The sequence below is a fragment of the Mus caroli genome, unplaced genomic scaffold (assembly GCF_978045245.1).
Source record: "Mus caroli unplaced genomic scaffold, Mus_caroli_1 scaffold_2, whole genome shotgun sequence".
Taxonomy (NCBI): domain Eukaryota; kingdom Metazoa; phylum Chordata; class Mammalia; order Rodentia; family Muridae; genus Mus; species Mus caroli.
In genome coordinates, this window is record NW_028227257.1 from 71,567,874 (window position 1) to 71,586,645 (window position 18,772).

Sequence of the window (18,772 nt, forward strand, 5' to 3'; positions counted from 1 at the left end):
TGATTGCCATATCCAGGGATCCATCCCATAATCAGCTTCCAAACGCTGACACCATTGCATACACTAGCAAGATTTTGCTGAAAGGACCCAGATATAGCTCTCTCTTGTGAAACTATGCCGGGGCCTAGCAAACACAGAAGTGGATGCTCACAGTCAGCTATTGGATGGATCACAAGGCCCCCAATTGAGGAGCTAGAGAAAGTACCCAAGGAGCTAAAGGGAACTGCAACCCTATAGGTGGAACAACAATATGAACTAACCAGTACCCTGGAGCTCTTGTCTCTAGCTGCATATGTATCAAAAGATGGCCTAGTCAGCCATCACTGGAAAGAGAGGCCCATTGGACTTGCAAACTTTATATGCCGCAGTACAGGGGAACGCCAGAGCCAAATAGGGGGAGTGGGTGGGTAGGGGAGTGGGGGGTGGGTATGGGGGACTTTTGGGATAGCATTGGAAATGTAAATGAGGAAAATACCTAATAAAAAATAAAAAATAAATAAAAAATAAATTAACAAAAAAGAAATTTTCAAAATGCATATTAAAAGAAGAGACTGACTTTAAAAATGACATCAAATAAAAAATGATTTCCCATTTTATTCGTCATAAGAATGTCAATCATAGGAATGCTCTAAGAACACTGAAATAGCATATGCTGGCAAGCTAAAAAAACACATTGCTTCTTGGTCCTTTGATTTGTTTATTTTTAGAATAAGATTATGTATATTCTTATTATTCAATAACATCTTAAAAACAATTCTCAGCCAATTTTTTTATTATAGAATCTTTTAAATGACTTTTAACATACGCAGACACGCTCTTGATGGGAGAGAATTCGCTGTAGCTAGACTTCTAAAGAACGTATATAATTTTAAGTAGTTTTGAAATGCAAGACGATTGTAGATCTGCTTCTATTTGAAAAATTTAAGTCCATGTGTTTTCAAGAGGGTGGCTGCCTGCATTTTGTACTGGAGCACTTCTAGATTCTAGTGTCCTTTCTCTTCTTTGGCCAGAGCAGCTGATAGCTAATTAATTGTTAATCTTGTGAGAGAAAAGACTTAGTTCAAACTTCTAGTTCTCCAGCTTGCTTCCTACAGAAAGAGCTCTGGACCATCTTTCTTATCTTGAAATAGAGGTGAGCAATAGCTCTGATGATAGTTGGCAATATTTTGTTCAGCAGACAATCATACTAATTGTACTTTGCTTAAACCAACATAAGTATTCGTTTGTAATCTTAAGGCTTATGGCAAATTCAAAGGATATCTAAAGAACTTTACATTCACAAGTTAGACAGTTGATCCATCCATAGTCAACAGTTGGTAGGTGATTCATGATACTATTTGAGTAGGAAAAATGAAGACAGTGAGGCTTCATTTGTATTTGTGATTCATATTGACTACATGTATATGTTTATTTCCTGAGACTAGAATTTTTATGTAACCTTTATTCTGACTCATAAACTAGATGCAAAGGCAGGGTTTTATGTATGCTTGTTGGACAAATAAATGGATGAAATGATGTGTGCAATTATAGTGAAAGTAAAATGAAAATTCAGGGGGAAATTATAAATTCCTAGTGTTAACTAGGAATCAGTTTTAAGGAGCTGGAGAACATCAAAGGGATCAAGAAGTTGGAGGGAAGGTAAGAACAGAAGACAGGAGTAACAACCTCCCAAAATCAGACTGTGGAGACAGTTCAGTTTAGTCTGAGCACAGCACCACACAGGGAGAGCACCTGAATCTGAACCCATCGGGGAAAACAAAGTCAAGATGGTGGCATTCAACTGCAGTTCCTGTGCTGCATTTACAGGTGGAAGCAGGCAGATGCTGGTGATTCTCTGGCTGGTCAGTCCAGCCTAATGGGTGAGCTGCAGACTAATGTGAGACCTTGTTTCAAAACAAACGAAAACCAAACCAACCAACCAAAAACCAAAAAGGTGGATGACACCTGAGTAACTACTGAAGATATTGTTTGCCTCAGTTTACATTCATATAGACACGTACACACGTACACACACAGGCAAACCCTCAAATCTATTGCTTGTTCTTATTTGCTCTGTGAACTTGAGGGATTAATTGTGTCCAACCCACTTTGCCTATTTTTGTGAATGAAAACAATTTCTATGAGCAGCCAATGACATGGCCTCTAAGAATACTGTGAGATTTAAGGTCCAAGTGCACTTATGTTTGCTCCCCTGTCTATCCAGATCCAGGGTAAGTCTGAGAGTAAATGAGCACACTGCACAGTACTCCTGTGTGGCCTTTTGCTACCCTGGGTTTTGTGAAGCAGTATCATCTGTGCTAGGTTGATCACTTCATTTCAGCCTTCCTTCCCACAGGGATGACATGACTTTTAGGAAAAAGAAAACTAATCATCTTTTCCTGCATTGGGACATGTAAAGCATATCTTTCCACGGAAATAAATTTACTGTTGAAATGTCAATTGATACTTTAAGGAATAAGGAAAGTTATATAGTAATACATTGCTTATTAGATTGAACTTAAAAAGTAAAATGATTTACATCTAAATGTTGGAGGGTTTTCCTCAGATAAAGGAATGAGGTGAGAGCTGTACTCAAGCTGTAAGAATACATGGCTTAGGCTGAGCCCATAGTGTTTTTTTCCTCTGTTCTAAATATCCCTAGGCCTAGGCCTGGAGGTTTCTAGCCTCCATGCAATCTAATCTTCCAAGCTGACTTACTCAGTCTGCCTTCTCTGAGCTTCTCAATGAATTGCTCTGCTTGGTTCCAAACTAACTCTGGCAATTTATTCTAATCTTCTCACTTTCTTGTTCTGTGGCTTCAGCTGCCTTTGCTGACCTGCACTGAGCTGCATGAGCTCTGTAAGGAACTCAACCCCACGACTGCACTCATTGTGCAGACTCTGCTGACTCTCTCTGCCTATGCTGTTCTTAAATCGATTGTTTTTCCTGTGCTGTTCTCATGAGAGTTGGGCATATCCTATCTCTGACTCATTCTATCTTTCTCTGATTCATCACTTTGCCTGCCCCTCAATTAGATATCAATTTCAAACAAGGCTACTTCCTTGTACGAACTAATATTACCTTAGAGGTGTGTGCTAAGGGCATATCCTTATTCCAGCCAAAGTGATTAAAGGTGTGTGGCATATCTGCATTCCAGCTGGATTACACAGACCTAGATCTTTGGATGCAATCCCTACGGGAGCAGCGAGTGGCTGGATTAACATTCCTATACAGTTACATTAAGGGCTTATGCCGTTATTTGTTTCTAAAATAAAAGGGAGATTTTTTAAAAAGGAATAAATAAAATATTTATCAAAAAATAATTGTTGCTGTCAAACTTTAGTTTGAACATTTTTTCCCTAAAGCAGTTAGTCAAGGTAGTTTTCTATCACTATATTTTTGTGTGCTTCCTCTGTCTTAAAAAAATATTCTTTATACTAACATTGAACAAGAAATAAAGTATTAGGTTGCTTCATTATAATGTGAAATAAAAAAAAAAGTACAGGCAAATGCACAATCAAATTTTGAGGTCATATCAGCATATCATGGCTGTTGCTCAGAACAATGATTATACATTGTTATCTGACTTTAAATTTGTTTAATTTAAACTAGTATAGACCAGATTTGTTAATGCTGAAGTGTATTTGAAACTGAATTATCAAATAGCATTTCATGAGTAAACTTAGAAGTCTCTCAAGTCCAGCTTAGAAGGAAATAAAGTCTGCTCTAGGACAGATACGAAGAAAACCTAAACATCTCAAGGAGAAAATGTTGCTCAGAGCTGGAGAGACAGACAACTCAGTTAAGACCCCTTGCTGCTCTTGCAGAGGCCCTAGCTTCAGTTCCCAGCACCTACATGGGGAAAATAACGATTGCCTTTAACTCGACTACTAAGTGATCTAATGTGCTCTTCTGGCCTCTCTAGCCACCTGCATGCATGGTACACATGTACACTGACATATACACACAGATATGCAATAACTTTACCTAGCCTTAATCACTAGTGCTAAAAAGGAAGGATGTTCCAATGCCAGTTCACCCAGACTGAGCACTAATTTAATGATGATAATAATGATAAGTAAAACTAATGTTTAGTGAACATTCAAGGTTCTATCTAAAATTATGTTTATAGATAACCTCGTAGATCTTCCCACATGCCCTGTGTGTTATTCCCATTTGCAGACCTCAGGTACCCACAGTGAGATCATGTTGTCATCAGAATTAACCTGGTTGGAGTTAGAGATTAGAAGAGACTTTGAAGAAGTTTAAAAGAACCTCACTGAGTAAAGCCAATTTTACCCAGAATTATTCTGTTTCACAGATTTTAATTAACAGTTTGAAATTTGTAATATTCCTTGAGTTTCAGACTGGTGAAAATTGAACACAGTATTAAAGGATCCCAGGCGAAAGGACACGAGTTGCGTCACAGAGACTTATTAAATGTGATGGAGACTCAGCAGATGAATGCCGGCAAACAGGTGCAAGAGCTCAATTAATTTTTAAACCTATGACTCAGGAGAATAGCAATGCTTTGTATTGACAGCCTCAGTACATTGCTAATTTCATCCACAAGCTTAAAAAAATCACAATACACTTGAGCATATAAATGTATTACATTTTAAAAAGTGTAAGTAGTACGAGTGTATCCTAAAACTAAAAATGTTAATTTCTCTGTGGGACCTAATACATTTATCTAGTAAAAAGATGGCATTTTTTATTACTGAAAATAAATTGCTTTCACATACAAATTGAGTTCCGTTATCATATGTAATATAAACTGCTGCTACTGAGCACATTTTTTTTTTCCTTTAACGTGAAATCCTTTGTGAGTCAGAAAAAAACTGACAGTTCACTAACAGTTTCCAGCTTCTTAAGTGACCTGGAAGGAAATTTGGAACCCATGCAGTGGTGGTATGACGTGGTGGGGGAGTGCTGAGGCCTCGGGATGGCATGATTTAAAGTGGTACATTAGGAAGTAAAAGCTGAGCTACCATTGTTTGCTTTCATGGAAATTCATCTTATTTGGGGTTCCGGGACCATTTGAAAATGTGATGGAGACAGGAATGTATTGCCACATAAACCTGTACACATAAACAATCTTAAGAAGACATGAGATCCAGAACTGACTACCGCTTCCTGTTCATTGCTATCTCTGACTCAGATGGTGAAGATAGCTTCTATCCAGTGGGTTTTCCTCTTTGTCACTCAGAAGTTTCTATAACTGGGATTGAGAAATAAGAATTAAAAGATTGTAAATAAGAATTTCCAATCTAGTATGAGCTCAAACATGTAGGGCCCAGTACTAAGTTGAAATATGTGTTGAAAAAATAAGGCATTTTGGTGCGTATTAAGGATAAGTAGATGAAAACTTCCAGAGGGAAGAAAAGGTATCCTAGTCACTGGAGAGGGTGTGCAGAGGCTGAAGGAGAAAGCCAGGCAAGCCCTATTGTTAAAACCATGTGTTTATGAGAAATGTATAACAACAAATGTTTGGAAAATATCTTACTTCCTCTGTCAAGATTTCTGAAGAAGCTTTAAAGAAATTAAAAGGAACAGGACTTAATTACTCAAACTTTTTGCCAGAAAAAAAATATCTTTTATTACATTTGTATATATACTTCTCCCTACGTTTGCTTAGCTGGAGTCTATTCAGCAAACCTTTTAAAAACATAACTACATCTGTAGACCACAGTCTTCCTAACAGGTGAATTTAATGCATCTTGCTCCTTAATCAAATACATGTAATCTGTACCTACCCAAAAGTCTAGATAATGGCACCAGTCACAACTGTCGCTTTTATAAATGTCCCACTATCATGGAAGCAGATGAAAAGGGAAGACAAATGTGCAGTCTACTAACCCGAGCTAACAATAAGTTATTTTCAATAGAATGAGAAAGACAAAAGGCAAAGGTATTCATTTCCATTCCCGGGTTATAAGACCAGGGTGGTTGTTGCTTTCACCAGATGCACAGTCTTTAAGGCGGACAATGCACATCTCCCCCCAGGGACATGCAGAGAGAAAGCCAAACTCTTGCAAATTGATGCAAAGAGATTTGGCATCCATTAAAACATCTCTCAGTAACAAGCTATTCAGGTTTAGAGTAAAGATTCTATACTTGTTTTCGCCCAGAGAAAGAGAGTGTTACATAAAACACCTGACTTGGAATCAGAGCCTGTGTAAAAGCACTCTGAACTTGGTGCTATCATTTTAGCTTTGGTTCTTCCTAATCCGGAAAAAAGAGATAAAGAGATTTGCTGAACAGACCATCTTAAAACTCTGCCTTGTTTTGAGCACATTCAAGCCCAAAATCATCCTAAGGACACTGAATTATATCTAAACAGAAATGATTAAGTTTAACAACAGCAGCAAATAGTGCTGATATGAATATCCTTTGGTAAATGTCCAATAAACGGCTCAGAAATGTAATTTCCTTCTGGAGTGGTTACATACACAATGTATTATCCAAAAGACAAATAACTGGTATTTTAAAGAGTTTCATCCACACACAGTACCTACAAATTGTAGAAGCAGTTGTTGACCCTTTAGTTTTTTGGTTTTGCTTTTGTTTTTGTTTTGTTAGTTTAATTGCATATAAAGATGTCTGATTACTACCTTTTATAACTTGGATAGGGATTTAATGACATAATTAAAGTACATAAGCATAATTAGCAGAAAGTTTGCTTTCAGGATCCCCCCAAGAGTGCTACCTGTAAGATAAATTATATGGAGTTATTGGCATTGGAAATAAAAGTAACTGGAGAGATAGATAGTTTAGTGGATTAAGTGCCTGCCATGCAAACCAAGGAGTTTGGATCCCCAGCATCCACACAGAGTCAGGTGTGTGTGACCTAGAGGCAGAGACAGAGAATCTAGGCCAAGATGCTGAGCTAAATTAGCCTGAATTGTTAAGCTTCATTTTTATGAAGAGATCTTGCCTTAATTTATAAAGTGGAAAGCAATAATAATAATATCAATTATTATTAATAATAATAAATAATAATAATTTATAAAGAGGAAAATACTTAATATTTAATTAAGTCCAGCTCCTCCACTTAATGCTCCTGTCTCTGTCTCTGTGTGTGTGTCTGTGTCTGTTTGTCTGTCTGTCTGTCTCTCACATGCACATGCACACACACGGGCTCAGACAATATTTGAGAAACACTGACTAAAGAACTTTAAATAGTTAGATTTAAGACTTCACCATGGACATTGTGGGTTTGCAGAGGGGCAGTAAGACATGCTGCATTTTCTATACTTACTTGACATAAACATTCTATTGCTTGGTTGGGATTTTAGGGTGTTATGTTTCACTAAGCCAGTTTCCTGGAATCATCAGGTTAGAAAATGAAGAAAATGTATTGTAGACAGTCAGGTGTCTTCTTTCTCTTTTTCCTCCTATGTTACTGTGCACTGTATCTTTGATAGGAGTTTCCATAACATCTGCTTGTCATTCTTATTAAAGGTTTTAATAAGAAATTGTTATTTTAAGAATTTATTCAGGACAGTGGTTACATACCTTCAAGTGTTTTTATCCTCAGTATTTATAGACTATTAAAGGTGCTAAGTATTGGTTAAATGAGGGAGTGGTGTATTGTTAAGAATAGGCATCTTTTGGCTTTTATAGACTACTTCATGTGACATTATGGACTGTAATTATTTTAGTCTAGAGATTTTCTACTGGTCGGTAACTTTAGATGCACTTCAGCTAATAGGCAAACCAAATACATGAGCCAGCAGAGCAAGACCATGAAAACAAAGGAGTGGATTAAAGTGACTCACAATATATTTTATTGTTGTGGGGCTATGCTTAAGAAAGAAGATACCTGTGTAGAAAGACATCCTATGAAAGCTAGAACAAAAAAGAAAAAAAGAAGAAGAATCCAACAGAAGAATAAAACTAAGAAAAACCAAAACAAAATTTTGTACCCTTAAAATGACAGGATGCAAGTTGTATAAATTGTATTGCAAGAGAAATCTAGAAGTTTGATTATGGAAAATAATCTCCTGACCAGATGGGTGAAACATGACCTGGATGGTTTATGTTAATGAAGCTCAAGTACTTATTCATAACATCAGTTATTAAATAGTCAACATCAAATGAAAAATAATAATTCTAAAACCTCATCCTTTTAATATATAAACACTACTTTGTAAATTTGGCACTGCACCATTAATTTGTGCATTAAAAACATTTTGCACTTTTTTTTGTATTCTGACCCATTTTCCTATTAGTCCAGAATAAATGTTTGGCAAATCCCTAATGTTTAGCATACCTTTTCCCTACCTACTCAGTTTTACAGCTTAGACAAGGAGAGGAGTATATGTGTGAATGATATCCACCTGGGACAGTTTGAGGGCAGGGGATATACACTAAATACTCTTGAGTCCTTTGAATATTTTGTTTGTTTTTACAGTAATCCCATGTTTCAGAATTATAAATATGTCATCTTACAACTAGAAGACAAACTCAGAAATTAAGCGTGTTACTTCATGCCTACAACCACAAAGACTTTTTAAGGTCCAGCACTTTGTCTGTTATCTAGTGCAGTCTTGATAGAAGCATAATCGTTCTGTGCTTTTCCTTAGCGATGATTAAGATGTGTTTGTGTAAATGATGTACTTGCAGATGCTTGAACATGCCTTAGATGACAACAGCTATTAAATTATAGTGACACCATGTAAAATGTGAGCAGAAATACTATATTCTCTAGATTGATGAGTTTAATATTATGACAATGTTAATTATTATTCAAATTCTAGAAATTTACTGCAGTTCTAATTATACTACCACCCTTTTTACATGCTTCATTAAGTATTTATTTAATTTGGAATGATAAATTCTAGATAAATATACAACACAACTTTGAAAAGGAGGTCAATTATGGACTGGAATGGTTAACAGGAGGTTACCCCAAATGACAAAACCTATTATAAGGCAGCAGTGGCCAGTATTAAGATTCTCTTGTATTGGTAGAAAAATAGAGAAGTACATTAGCAAAAGAGAATTGAAAATGTTGAACACTTTGATCTGAATCTTGAAATGTGATATATCATCAGAATAGTGTTGTAAATCAATAAAAAAATGTGTGTTAGTTCTCATAGTTTAATAAAAGTTATTTTTCCTGTGAATCAAATTCTTAAGCATATAAACAAAACCAGAAATATCCCCAAAATAAAACTGATAATGTTGGAGAGCCATAGGCTTTCTTCATTGAAATATACCTTTAATTAATTAATTAATTAATGGGGGCAGAAGGTGTGAGGAAATGTCTCTGTTGATGAGAGTGCATGTGTTGCAAACATGAGATCCTGAATGGGACTCCCAGCACCCATGTACAGTCAGGCCTGACTAAGAGCCCAGAACTGTGGAGTGGAGACAGTCTTGTTGTGGATGTGCTCTGGCAGCCACTCTAGCCCAGAAGTGTGCTTCTGGTTCCAAGACATTGTCTGGAGGCTTATAAGGAAGAGAGCAAAAAATGAAGACATCCTGTGACCTCCTTTGGCCTCCTCATGTGCATGCACAGGCACCACATACCTGCATACACATATACAAATACACTAATTTGTCATATACAGAATTTTTTTCTTGGTTGAGGTTCAGTCCTCACACCACAAAATCCTTAATTTCTGTATAGCAGAAAATCTACAAAATTGAGGTCAGTCTGAAAAAATAATTTAAATAGGAGAGACCAAGGGTTGATATTATTATTTTATAAATGAGCCTTCCAAATCAATAAAGAAAAAAAGCAGTATCACATTAGGAACATGAGCATAAGATTCATTCAGGCAATTTACAGCCGGAATCAAATGGCTATTAAATTTGAAAAGATGCCCAGTCCTACTAATTGCCAAAGAATGCAAATTAAAACACCAGAGCACTATCATTTGCCTTCTATTAGACTAGTGAGGGCTGAAGAGTGATCATTCCTAGTACCGACAAGGATGTGGGGAGATTGCATCTAGAATATACCATTGATGGAAGTAAATTGGTGCAATCTACTTAGAGGGTATGTTTAGAAGTATTGATCCTAATGTAAATGGGCATAAATATCCTTTGACCTAAACAATTCCAATTGTATGTATGGACATACAGTTATCTCATACAGGGCTAAACACTTTGCTCAGACTCTGACTGATATACTTTGTAGAGCTTTTGTGTCATATAGAAACATAAACTGTCCAATATATATGTCTATTACAGACCCTTTGTGAAAACTAAATAGAAAATATCTTACATGTTACTATTATGGCAGCAATATGAATTGTTCCAGTCTAAATGCACCTATATCTTATTTATGATTGTATTTTGAGCTATCTTATATGTGTATGTCAATATAAATACTTGATAAATTAATGAACAAAATTAATTATAAGACATCTATAGAGCTGAAGTTATTTTTCAAAGTAAGGTATATAAGCAAAGCATATGACAGACCATTTTGCAGCTCATTCATGTAGGTGTGAATATATATGCAACCAGACACAGGAAGCATGCCTTTTGGTTGATTCTTAAAATAATAATATTAACAGTTTACTTCATGTACAACAGCATTTCCTTTAGTTTTTTAATTTTCTTTTAAACGATGGCTATGTTTATGTAGTTTAAATTGTTTAAGATTTTAATAACTTTTAAATGTAACTTTCCAATTTTATTTTTATTTTGCAAAAGAAAATATATAAACATTATGCTCAACTTGCATGTTGGCAATGTATTTTATACTAAAGGTTTGCAAGTTTGCATTTTCTAAAGTGAAAATTATCTGCAAGTGCTCCCTTAGATGTGCAAATGCCTGATGAGTTAAGGCCAGCCCAGTCATTATCCCATATAATTAAATCCATGCAATCATATTTGTTGAGACAATGAAATTGCTAGCAAATTTGAGGGCTCAGTTGCCCCATTAACATCATAATTCAGTACCCACAATCACATCTGACACGGTGGTCTGGACCTCTATCATGATTTGGTTTGTAATGGTTGTCATGTTTTCAGTAGCTAATGACGTTTTTGCTTTTCCTGTACTCACTCATTCATATGAAAGTCATGTCCTTTACAAGGCCCTGAAAGATGGTAAGAGAACTCTGCACTAATAGTCCTGGAGTTTTATTCACTCATTTTCTGTTCATTTCATGTCCATTATGTATTCATTACCTAGTCAATATACATTTATTTAGTAAATACTTGGCTGCATGCCAAACATCTCTGGCATGAACTCACAGGCACTGTGGCAACACACACAGGACCTGCTCAGGTTCAAGCCAGACGGGGTCTCAGCACTGAGAGGGGGAAGTGCACATGGAATCCACGGGAATGCATTTGTAATTGATACCACTGGCAAGGAGCAAATCAGTTTTCTTGAATGGAGTGCCACTGGCTCTATCAATCAGGCACACTCCAGGGCACGCCGTGCACAGGAATCATTAATCAACGTAAAATGAACTCTGTCTTTTTGTGGACTTTTTGTTTCATTTTGTTTGAGCAATTTTGTCCTATTTGGTTTTATTTTTGTAAAATTTTGTATAATTGGTTTAGAGGGAGAAAGGGGGAGGGCAGAGAGAGAGGGAGAGGGAACAAGAGCATGAAGTTGGTGAGTAGGAAACTGAAAGGGTCTGGGAGTAGTTGAGGGAAAGGAAAATCAAAATCAAAATTTATTGTATGGAAAAATTGTTTTAAAAACTAGCATTTTCCCTCAGCCTAAAAGAAATCAAAAGCTCCTGTAAAGTACTGGCATCCGGATAATGAACCCCTGGAGCTGACTTACTAGGTCAGGAGTAGAGCCAACCATCTCCATGTTGTCAGAAATACTATAACTAGCCAGTGGGTGCCAAAGGGTAAGAACCACAGGCTTATCTGTCACATGCTAGGGCTGGAGCAGAAAGCAGGAAGCATCTCTTTTTGTCAAGATCATCAGAGATGAATTAATGAGTTCGGTAAATAAGGGGTAATTGTGAAAAGTTTGTTGCAATGAGTTCTACCTGGCTTAAGCATGCCTTTTCCCACATAGAACTAATATACATTGCCCTATGGCAGCCAAGTGTGTTAATGGAATTTAAAACACAAAAAAGGAGAATTTTTCTCCCTTTACAAAACCAAATCACTCAATTTGTGGTTGAGACCATATTTTCTGTCTTAGCTACTCTAGTGCATAATTGAATGAATTAGGTATACTAGCCTCTTATGATTAAACTCCGGAAATGGAAAAGCAGACAGACAAGTTCTATTTGTGATGAAAAGCCCCTGAGAGGTTAAGTTGGGGTGAAGGCTGCAGACCTGAGCTCCTCAAAGACAGGGAGCATGTCTCACTTTCCTTAACATTTTCTTCTGTATGGCCTAATCCAGCAAGAAGCCACCAAATATGGTAGGATGTTGGATCTTGGTTGCCTAGTGATTTGGAAGTAGGTGATTCTGGCTAACCTTTGATGATCACAAGAACTCTGCCCTAGCCTCTGACAATGACTGCATGAAGAAACCCATTGGAGGGTTTTCATATGTGCTTACTGCTCATCTTAATAATTTTTAATTTTTTAAAGGAAGCCTTAAAGAATCCTTCGTGTCACTTAGGCAGGCATTTTCTTTTCTTTTTGGGGTTTTTTTTTTTTTTTGATTATTGCTAGGTAATGCTTTGTTCATACTGCTTTGAACGCTGTTCTTTTATGCTTACCTTTGTGTGTTTGTGTGTGTGTGTGTGTGTGTGTGTGTGTGCTTATGTGTAGAATCTAGAGATCTATGCTGGTGCCCCTGTCAGTTGTTCTTGCTTTTGGAGATGGTGTCTCAGTGAAGCTGAAGCACATCAGTTTGGCTAAGTTGTCTGGCCAGTGAACCACTGGGATCCAACTATCTCTAGGCCCAAATTGCTGGGGCAATGGACATGCCCCACTATGCTGGGCTCTTACTGGACATTAGGTATCTGAACAAGTCTCATGTTTACACATCAGGCACTCCAAAGATTGAGCCAGCTTCCCAATTCCCCTTTATTATTCTCTTTTAATTTTATTTTATATAATCCAAATTATCTAACTTTCTTTTCTCCTATAAGCTACAAAAACAAAACACAAATGCTAATAAAAAGAAGTCATGGAAATTACTATATCAAAAATAGAGGAAGATGTGTTACAGACACTCAGAGAAATAGCAAAGTACTTCACAAAACCCACTGCTGTCCCTGTTCTCTAAATATAAGGCAGGAGAGTTACTGACCCACATCTAAAAATCCTCTGTAGGAAATCCACTGAACGTAGTCCACATCAGAATTCCACAAACAGTAGTCACAATGCCCCAGAATGAAACCGTAATAGATTAATAATGACTTGTTATCATTAAGACTGAAAGATAATTGACAGATTTTTGTGTTCATTTTCTGTGACTGTGTGGCATTGCAAAGGTCAAATTGGACCTTATTAAAGAAAAGGGCATCTGATTACAAGTGTGTTGAATTGTCAGCTACAGGTTTTCAAGTGCTATAGATATAGCTAGTGTGAATTTGTTATATATAACAGTAAAAAAATTTTCCTTTGTGTTACTACTTTGAAATAAAATTATATTTCTTCAGATTAAAAGAATTGGTCAAGATCCTCATAGTTTTACAGCTAGCTGACTCTCAGAATTATAAACTGTTTATTCCGAGGCCATAGGAAGGTGCCATGGGTCTGGGAAACCTAAATGCCTTTTATACTTTGTAACCCAATAAAATTGTTTATATTAGAATTTCAATGATCACTACAGACACCACTTGGTTATTCTTATTATTTTGTTATAAAACATTTTTTATTATTCTCAAAAATATTTATTGACAGTACCCTGTAAAAATACATTATGCTCTCTACTTTTCTCTATTTTGTGAACTCATTTAACATCAAGCCAGTTGTGGATAATTAAGTACTGTGCTTAACACTATATCCTGAAATGAATATGTTTCAAATGAAAATTCTGTTTTAAGATATCAAGTTAAGTGATTACCATGTATAACCATGGTTTTAAGTTCTGCAAAAATTTAAATGTAATGATAAGAAAGCATATATAAATCAATTAAAAGCACTCTGCAATATTTGTTAATTCATTAACTATACAAATGTTTTTGTTATTTTATATAAAAATACATGTTCTTTAAACTGTATTTTACATGGAATTTCTCTTTTCAACATTAGTGTTGAATTCTGTAAACGTTGAAACAGCTCAGAACCCTGTCTTACTCAAGCTTCCTCCTAATCTAAGCCTCAAATATCGACTTGCTGTGTTTTGTTTAGATCCTTAGAAGTCTTTTAAAATAAAATAAAAGGGACCAGTTAGCAGATTGAAAGAAATTGACCTGGCTTTTCTGTTTTGATGGTAGCATGGTGGCATCTTGTTTCCGAGAAACACATCAGGTTAGAGTGTAACTATCTGGAGTCTGACCTCCTCTAGCGTGGAGTTTATATCAGGACAGAGTGCACTCATCACCACAATTGCTCATTTAGACCCTCAGGTTCTTCATGCTGCTGTGTGTTGTTTCTTTCTATGATTCAGTTAACAGAGAAAAGTAATACACAATACTGCCTATTCCCATACTGTGTAACTACTATGACTTATGAGCTAAGCATACATATCTTTATATGGTTTCTTTTTTGCAAGAAGCATATTAAAGATATTAAAAATATTAGGATTCCAGTTATCCTCTAGATATTCATTCATAAGAAGCAGAATGAATATGTAATTTTTATGGAATATTCACTAATGGCCCGTTCAACAAGTAAAGTTCTTGTATAATGTCATTGAAATTCCTACGATCTATTAACATCATATTTGCCAGAGTAAGCCTAAATAAAAGTCAGCATTTTTGCTCAGCCCAGTCCTGGAACTGTACAGAGCAAGTTTGGTCTCATGTGCTTGTTGCAGAAGAGTACAGAGACAGTATTTTCTATCATTCTGCACTTTGCTTCCTTTGTGTGTACTAGATTCAAATCTCATTAGATCTGTGATTTAATATTTATCCCTTACTGTAGATTTTCAGTATCTTTTGAAGCAAAAGTTTTAATTTTTAGACTCTGGGTTTATCACACTTTTCCTTTTGTCATTTGTGATTTGTGTGGGGGTTTTTGTTTGTTTGTTTGGTTTGGTTTGGTTTTATTATTGTTGTTGTTGTTTTGGGGTTTCTGGTTTGGTTTGGTTTGGTTTGGTTTGGTTTGGTTTGGTTTGGTTTGGTTTGGTTTAGTTTGGTTTGGTTTGGTTTGGTTTTTCAATACAGGGTTTGTCTGTATAGCCCTGGCTGTCCTGGAACTCACTTTGTAGATTTGTGTGTTTTAAGCGATATTTTTATTCTTTGTGGATTTCATGATCATTTACTCTGACTTCTCATTGTTAGTTTGTTTTGTTTGGTTCTTTAAAACTTTTTGTTGATTCTTTGTGAGTTTCACATCCTGCACCCCAGTCCTACTCATCTATCTGGTCCCTTTGTATCTGCCCTTGTCACCCCCTCAAAATAAAATAAAAATAAACAAAGACTTTAAAATCTTTCCCTGTGGAAACTGGAGTATGTAACAATATGTCCCACTGTATAACTTTTTGTCCATACAACTTTTTTTGCAATGTTTATTGCTGTGTCTGGTCCAAGGCTTCTGGCTTCTGCTACACACCATCAATACTGGATTCTCACCAGGACTCCTCTCAATTATAGTGCTGTTGCCCTGTGTCATGGAGATCCTAGAGCTTTGGAACTGCAGAAGAAGCCCTTTCACATACTCCAGCAGTTTATAGATAACGTAGATTTTTGTGGTGGGCCTACTCAAAAGCCTGGGATCTGGGCATAGTAGTAAGTAGCTTAGTTGGTCAACCCACCAAATCTTCCATCCACACCATCAGGGCAAGCTCTCCAGCACTGCCCTGGCTAGCTCACCCAAAGCGAAGGGTTAGTTCTCCTGCATTCATGCCCTCATTCTTGGGGATAACTGGTTCACTGGTGGTGCTGCCACTGGGGCCTGCTCTCCTGTGCTACCCAGTTGAGGCCCGGGGCCTGCTCTCCAAATACTGTAGCCAGTGAGAGGCTTGGCCAACTCTCCCATTATCATGACCCCCAGGGCCAACTATCCCAACCACTGAAGGTGGTGAGGAGCCAGGTGGGTAGGACATCATGCCTACATCCATGCCACCTCACAACAGACACATGGCAGAGCCAGCTCTCTTGCACACACACCCTCGGTGCCAGCTCATCCGCATCCCTGTTACCAGGGTCAGCTCTACTGTGCTGCCCAGGTGGGGTACAGGGCCAGCTCTCCCAACTGCTGCAGATGGTGAGGGGCAAGACGGTAGTTACTGCCCATTCCTTTCCCCAAAAGACAGAACATTCTCTTTTCTCCCTACAAAGTCGTTTCTATTGCCCAACAAGTCTTAGGAATGAGATCTATGGTCTTAGAATGAGATCCATCCTACTAGGGAATACATCATTAAAGAAAACTGAAGTACCCTCTGCCAGCAGCCATCAAATGTCAACAGCTTCTTAGCACGATGTGGGACTTGGTGCTCACCTGCCCTCCTCCGTGCTGGCATTTTCTTTGACTTGAGCCTACACAGTCTTATGTGTGTTGTTACATTCACTGTGAGTTCATATACATAACTGCCCTGCTGTGTGTGAGAAAACACTGTTTCCTTAAAGTCATCCCCCACCTCCATTGCTACCACTAGCTCTTTGTAACTTTCTACCCCCTCTTCAGGAAGATCCTTGTGCCTCGAGAAGAGGATACATATGTCTTATTTAGGCCTGAGCACTCCCCAGTCTCATATTCCTTGAACATTGACCCACTGAGAATCTGTTATTTTCCTGTTACTTTTGCTTTGTTACTGTCCTGAGCATGTTCAGTTATGATGCAGCTAGATGTGGCTTCCTTTATTAATGGCAGCACATGGTATTTCTTATTTCTGTAAGTTAATGGGTTTTGAAGCATTGTGAAATTTTATATGAATGTCTTCAAAATGTCTATTCTTTCTATTTTCCTCTCTTTGTTCGATTACCGTTGTTGTTGAGTTATTATGACATTTGGTTTTGAACCATAAAGAAAACTTCAAAGAAAAGGAAGTGTGAATGAAATGTCACAATTTCTCAGAAAATTTAGTTCTTAAATATCCATAAATAAGTCATGTTCCAGAACATTTACATAGCAAATGTTAATGTTACCTTTCTTCTTTCTTTATTCTTACAAAATCTCTCTAGGTGCCTTTCCTCCCTCTGCTGTCTATGCAAGAAAAGACTTGCTACAAAGATCCACCCACATCGCTACCAAGACTTTCCAAGCCCTTCGCATCTTTGTGAACAATGAGCTCAATGAGCTCTATACAGGACTGAGGACAGCACAGAAGTTTCTGAAAACTGGTGGTCGACTGGTCGCCCTCTCCTTCCATTCCTTAGAAGATCGTATTGTCAAACACTTTTTGCTTGGGATAAGCATGACAGAAAGATTTAACCTGAGCATTAGACAGAAGGTGAAGCAAACTTCCCAGCTGGATTCAGATCATGAGATTGAGGAGAGAAACTCTGTAAGAGCTCCTCTGAAGTGGGAGCTGATACACAAGAAGGTACTTACTCCAGAAGATCAAGATGTCCGAGATAACCCCAGAGGGCGCTCAGCCAAGCTCAGAGCAGCCATCAAATTATAAGGATCTTATTATTTGATCCACAAGTTTTTACTCAATATTTCTATTTTTTTTTCTAACTTAAAACTGTGTTTCTGAATGTAATGTAAAGTATGGGGCATTCTGGACATTAATGTTATTTAGCTTTTTTTTTTCCCTCTGAATAAAATGTGGGAAGTTTTAACATGACATAAAAAACTTTAACTCCGGGAGCTGAGTCTTAAGAATGGAAAACAATGTTGATGTTGATCTCTGCATTTTATTTTAATTATAAAATGTAATTTTTTCTTTCATGAGAAAATGGAAGAACTATGATATTGTATTAATCTGAATTTGTAAACTCAAGCTGCTGAAGAAAATAATAACCATATCTGTATGCCCTAAATTCGAAATTGATATATTCACATTTGCAGTGAACTTTCAATGGCTTATATAATTCATCATGGTCATGGAATAAATTATAATTTCCCCTAACATAACTTTATCAAATGTAAGCTTTTTACAAATTTTAAATTCTCAACATTATTTAAAATATACCATACTGGTAGTCTTCACTAATGAGTTCCTAGTTCATTTGAAGGCATTTTTCAATATGATCCATATTTCATACATTGAAAAGGAGGCATGTCGAACTGCTCTAACAACCCTCATAGAAAATCTGAGGTCCAGAACTTCTATTTGCTGTGTGTTGTATCAATACTCTTAGTAAACAATGTAATCACTTGTTTCATCTTGCGTTTTTTGTTTCCTTAAATAATTTTAAATCTTGTGCAAAGTGGTAAGTTTCACTATGGCATTTTCATGAAAATAAAGCATGATATTAGTTCTTTTTATTTATTTATTTATTATTTTATTATTGGCTATTTATTTCATTTACATTTCAAATGCTATCCCAAAAGTCCCCACACCCTCCCACACCCACTCCCCTACCCACCCACTCCCACCTCTTGGCCCTGGCATTCCCCTGTACTGGGGCATATAAAGTCTGCACGAGCAATGGGCCTCTCTCTCCACTGATGGCCGACTAGGCCATCTTCTGCTACATATGCAGCTAGAGACACAAGCTCTGGGGGGGACTGGTTAGTTCACATTGTTGTTCCACCTATAGGGTTGCAGATCCACCAGGCTCCCTGGGTACTTCCTCCAGCTCCTACATAGGGGGCCTAGAGATCCATCCAATAGCTGACTGTGAGCA

General features: G+C 37.1%; 1 protein-coding gene across 5 annotated transcripts in view; it reads left to right on the forward strand.

Annotated features, from left to right (window-relative positions):
- Nucleotides 1-18,410, forward strand: part of Mettl15 (methyltransferase 15, mitochondrial 12S rRNA N4-cytidine) — a 206,569-nt gene extending 188,159 nt beyond the window's left edge. For 4 of the 5 annotated variants that reach the window (XM_029473757.2, XM_029473755.2, XM_029473761.2 and 1 more), the window contains exon 6: nucleotides 17,159-18,410. In XM_029473757.2, the coding sequence (XP_029329617.1) occupies nucleotides 17,159-17,601 (443 nt within the window). In that variant the 3' untranslated portion in view covers nucleotides 17,602-18,410. The remainder of the gene's footprint in view (nucleotides 1-17,158) is intronic. The other variant, XM_021156160.3, reaches the window with a different exon arrangement.
- The last annotated feature ends 362 nt before the right edge of the window (nucleotides 18,411-18,772 follow it).